The sequence below is a fragment of the Nilaparvata lugens genome, chromosome X, assembly GCF_014356525.2.
Source record: "Nilaparvata lugens isolate BPH chromosome X, ASM1435652v1, whole genome shotgun sequence".
Lineage (NCBI taxonomy): Eukaryota > Metazoa > Arthropoda > Insecta > Hemiptera > Delphacidae > Nilaparvata > Nilaparvata lugens.
The window spans coordinates 95532469-95537872 of NC_052518.1; the positions used below are offsets into that span (position 1 = coordinate 95532469).

Below are 5404 nucleotides of genomic sequence, written 5' to 3' on the forward strand. Positions count from 1 at the left end.
GACTACAGCTGAATATGTGTTGGTTTCAACACGAATCTCCAGTCCTGCGTACAAATATAATGATAAATTTGGATGTGAAAATAAAACAGTGTCTTTTTAATCCTAAATCACAGTTTTACAGTTCACAGTTTTATTCGAGAGCGTTCAACAGGCAGCGATGCCCTTATCTATATCTTATCTATGAGCGATAAGGGATAAGGATAGCTCAAGTAAAGGGAAAGTCTTTGTAATGCACCATTCGCAGCACTGGTGTAGCAAAGTTCTTCTTTATCTGCTTCTTCCTCGAATTCACTTGCAAGTCCAATTTTGCGCCGTACAGTTGTTGTTCCTAAGCCAAGATCTATTACACAACTCTCAATCTCAGTTTTCGTATAGTATAGGTGTAGCTCTAACCTATTAGATGATAAATCAGTTTTTCAGCTTATTAGGGCCTGTTAACTTTGAATTAACTTACGTTCAATAGACATTGAAATATTGTTACCGTACTCATGAAGTAGTTTTGATACGTGTTGAAGATGGAACATTAATGGGCTCACATAAAAAGTCGGTTATCGTAATAGGCTCAAGATTCTTTTATTATAACAAGTATAAATTTGCTGACGCGTGAGTACTGTGATACTATTACTTGATTGCTTAATAATTACTTGTAGTTTACAGAAATATAGATGTGAAAAAATAATGGTATTTAAATAGAGTTTAGTAGATAATTATATAAGCTTATTAGATATCAACGATTTTAAAATAACATCATTTATTTGGATTTTTTTCTGGAACAATTACTACAGTAGTTATTGGAAAATATCATCAGATGGAGCTTCTACTATATTTTTCCTTTTTCTTTCATCTATCACCTTATACCTAACTTATATACATGACAAATAAATCATCAATTTGAACATAATTATTTACGACATAGGACTACCTGTAAATGATAGAGCACAGGTTCGAGTTACTTATGGAACAATATAGAATAGAATAAAATTTATTGTTTCTTATAAACAACAGTACAATATTACAAGAATAAACAAAACAAAGATATTAAGTTATTATCCATATTTATAAAATGCTATGGCTCAAAAATATAACAATGTAAGAATACAAAGAAATGTTTCTCATTTAAACAAGAAGTATAAATCTAGTTTATAAGATTTATACTTAATATTATTTATTTATCCTTGGAACCTACAGCATAACCTGCAATAGATAATCAAATAATTTTACAAATGTGCTTATTGAAGAGAGCAATATTCCATGAATTTAGTATAAAATGAGAAACTATCAATTGCATTAGTGAAAGCATTTAATTCTACCATAGTAATGCCTGATTAAGTAACTATTAATAACCTATTTCTCTGTGAATGACCCACTTATGTGTAATCTATTTTATATTGCAGATTATCGAATATTGAATATACTATAATTGGGAAAAAACAACTGATTACACATGGATGTTATACCTGAGTGAGTGATAAAATATTATTTCAACTATTTCCATAGATATAGAATGGAATAGAATATCTTTATTAGCCTCAATAGAATATCACAATTTGACATATAGGCCAGTCAACACAACACAATAATACAACACGATTCAAAAAGGGTTTATACAACACAACAATAAATGCCACAGTAGGTACATTGGACTCAAATTCACCTTATTCATATGCTATAATACCTTTTTATTTAATTATTTCAAAATCCCTTGAATAAAACTTTTTCCCCATAAATTCTTTAACAGAGTAGAAGGGATTATTTACAAGGAATATTTCTAATAAATTTCTAAACCTTCTGTAATTAAGCTGCCTTATTTGAATGGGAAGCCTATTCATAAGTCTGATAGCGGCAATAGTGGGACCCTGATCTGTCTTGTGGAGTCTGCTTCTTGCTACATTCAAACATTGACCAGATCTTGTATTATGTGTGTGTGTAGAACTTCTCAACTCCATTTTATCGGGATTAGCTTTTAAGAACAGTAAGCATTGTGATATATATACAGAGTCCGGCAGTGAATCGGGCGATTTTGAAATATTAAAAATCGATGAGGTTGTTAACAAAACTTTTATTCTTATCACCGTAATCAATAAAGAAAAGCATTATTTTTTAATCTTCAATATTGTTAATTTCTTGAAATTTACGTCGGCAAGGTTATGTCCTTCTCTCGTCTGGCATTCATGGATGTGCTGAGAATGAATCAGCTAAGTGAGAGTGTACTGGTGGAATGTAAGGATCTGAAGGAGGGGGGTGGGTGTGAGAGTCGAGTGTTGAAGATGAAAGACGCATATTCAACTCAAAGCATTTCAGTAACAATGGAGACTTGCAGCAATACACAACGTGCATTCGCCGTGAAGGCTTATTACCAAACGCGTACGGTAGTTAGGAAGCTGCGAGAGAAGGACGTCACCTTGCCGACGTAATTTTCAAGAAATGAACAATATTGTAAATTTAATTATAATGCTTTTCTATGTAGATTACGGTGATACAAATAAGAGTTTTTTCAATAACTTCATCGATTTTTAACAGTTATTTCAAAATCGCCTGATTCACTGCCGGACCCTGTATAATGAAAATAGTGTTAATATATGCAAATTCTTGAAAATTTCTCTACAATGCTCACGAAAATGGAGCTCTGGCAATGACTCTGACAGCCTTTTTCTGCATTAGAAATACACCTTGCGCTTGTACTGCACAGCCCCAAACTATTAGGCCATATTGAATATGATAATGAAAAAATCCAAAATAGGCCTGACGAATGCCATCCTGGTCCAGCTCACCACAAAGACGTTTGAGGACAAATACACTGCTGCTCAACTTATTTTTCAGACTAGCAATGTGATGAGTCCAAGTTAGAGTAGAGTCTACAATGATTCCCAAAAAATTCTGAAACTTATTTATTTATTTATTTATTCAATCATTTAGATTTACACAACTTACAGAAAAGTACCACAGGCTTATAAGCCCAAAACGGTTCCAATTCTAATTTATACAACAGTCCAAATGTAGCTAGGTTATGTGTTACTTAACGTTCTCCTATTACACACTCAATTTACAATTCTAAACACACAAAGATTATTTTTATATTAAGAATACTTCAAAATTAAATTTAATCAATCACAATTAATTAAAAAATTCCAAACTTTGAAAAAACTATAAAATTTTGAGACCGAAAAGACAAACATGGTCATTGATATGCTCTATCAACTGCCATATCTGTAAAAATATCATTTGTTCTATTGAATACAGATCTATTTTTAAGCCCAAAGGTGATAGTAGTTGTTTTATCTGCATTGAGAAGCAGCCCATTAGCATTCAACCAAGTTTGAACTACCTTCAAATAAGACTCAGATAGTGCCACAGCCTGAGAGTCATCTGAATGCTTGACTATAGATATGCAGTGGCGATCGTTATATTGCAGATTATCGAATATTCGGTGCCGAATATTGACTATACTATAACTGGGAAAAAACAACTGATCACACATGGATGTTATACCTGAGTGAGTGATAAAATATTATTTCAACTATTTCCATAGATATAGATCTGCAGTGGCGATTGCACAGAAGACGTGAAATAAAATGATGAGTTGACGTTTGAAAGTATATTGTCACATTTTCACGTTTATATTGCAATGGTGTTTATCTTAAGCCAGCTACATTGAGTTTCTTTTGGTCCTTATAAACAAAATCTACTTATAACTCTGGGGAGGAAAATTATTACTTTATAGAATTCTGTTTTCCAATGAGAGAAATGTGACGTCGTTAGATTGTAGGTGGAAAAATAACATTTGTAGCTGTCTAGCATTTTTAAACACTTGATCAATCTATTATTTTGTTAATTTTGTCCTTTCAGTTAAACTCTCATCTATAATGTCGAACAAAAGCGTCCTCATTCCGTTAACAATGGTAGACTTATGGATAACTGTGCTTTTATGGAAATTTGGAGAGACCAAATTGTACTTCCTATTTCACTTACGGGCTGTTTTCTTACTGATCTAATAGTATATATTCCAAAAAGTCCACCGCATTAAATGAGAAAAATTCATGTCTGATGAGTAGCTCAATTCCTATACATTAAATATTTGACAGTTTTTTATTTTAATTTTTTTTTAACTAAATTTTTTTTACAGTTTTGGAATCAGAGTAATCTACTTCTCAATTCTAGTTTAGGAGGTAGGTTCGCTGGTGATCCCAAGCATCCTTAATTTGGGACTAATAAATAATAACATTTCAAGTGGAAATTTGACAACGTTACTAAATGCTACCAGAGAGTTAGTCTATAGTATACATAATAATTATGTAGGCTATAGATAATTAATTTAAAAGTATAGTTGATTACAGCTGTATCACTACAGTATAGTTGTAGTTACATCTACTTTATCAATCACAATATAATTTTAAATTCGATCAAATCAATAATAGCAAACTTAAAATATGGTGGTAAGATTTCCTGAATATTTCGCAGAAATCTCAAATCTATATGCACTGGATTCAAATTTAGGTCTAAAAAACTAGAATACCTGAATCTGCGCAAATAAAATGTTTTTAGAAAATTATTTCAGATCTATTTGTAGTATTGCGAGTTTTTTGCTTTCTACATTCGGATACTACATTTATTACATGCATTTACATATTACTAAATAGTACTCTACATTCTATATAGAAATTAAAAATCAAAGTACCCTGCCTCTTTAACATTATTTTGTTATTTTAAATAACATGTTTCAACTTTGAAGTTGTATCCAAAAGAAACAAGAAAACTCAAACAAGGGAGTCTACATATTAAACTCTATAGTTTTGTGCTGTTTATATGGATTTGATTATATGATTCCAGGGCCAAAAGCTTGTTAGTGTGCGGGGTATGCTTCGAAGCACACACCGTGGAGTTTGCAGCGTTGCCATGTGGTCACACGCTCTGCTGTAAGTGTGCCAAAACCACCACAAAAAATTCGCCAGTTTGTCCGTTCTGCAGGAAAAAGTTCAAAAAAGATTTCGAAATTCGTAAGATTATTTTGAACGATTAAAATTCCAATGAACTAGTGATGGACTAATGAGTTAGTGTACCAAGGAAAAAAGGTGCATATGAAGTTAGTTATTTCAGAATGATATAGGTAAGAAAAAATTGTAGCTGTAACCGTTTCTTTATTAATTTATTGTTTATTCTTGTTGATTTGAAAAATAAATTTCATTCTTCTTTCTTTCTATTATTTCTAATATTATTATAAATAATAAAAAAGTATGTGAGGTACTTTAAGGGCTACTGTTTTTGTGTTAATATTATGTTAATCAATTGTTTTGATATTTTTGTATAATTGAAAAAATATAGTAAAAATTAAAATATACTAGCCTGCTAGACCTATGTTGAAATAAATTTGGTGTGCATCTATTTTCTTATCAATAAGGAGACAAAG

At 31.4% G+C, this 5404-nt stretch overlaps 1 protein-coding gene across 1 annotated transcript; it reads left to right on the forward strand.

Moving 5' to 3' along the window:
* The first annotated feature begins 229 nt into the window (after positions 1 to 229).
* LOC111045624 (E3 ubiquitin-protein ligase RNF168) lies at positions 230 to 5197 on the forward strand. The gene is made up of 3 exons (XM_039442757.1): positions 230 to 603; positions 1395 to 1461; positions 4828 to 5197. Exons 2-3 carry the CDS (start codon positions 1445 to 1447, stop codon positions 5015 to 5017), a joined length of 207 nt encoding a protein of 68 aa, XP_039298691.1. The 5' UTR covers positions 230 to 603; positions 1395 to 1444; the 3' UTR covers positions 5018 to 5197.
* The last annotated feature ends 207 nt before the right edge of the window (positions 5198 to 5404 follow it).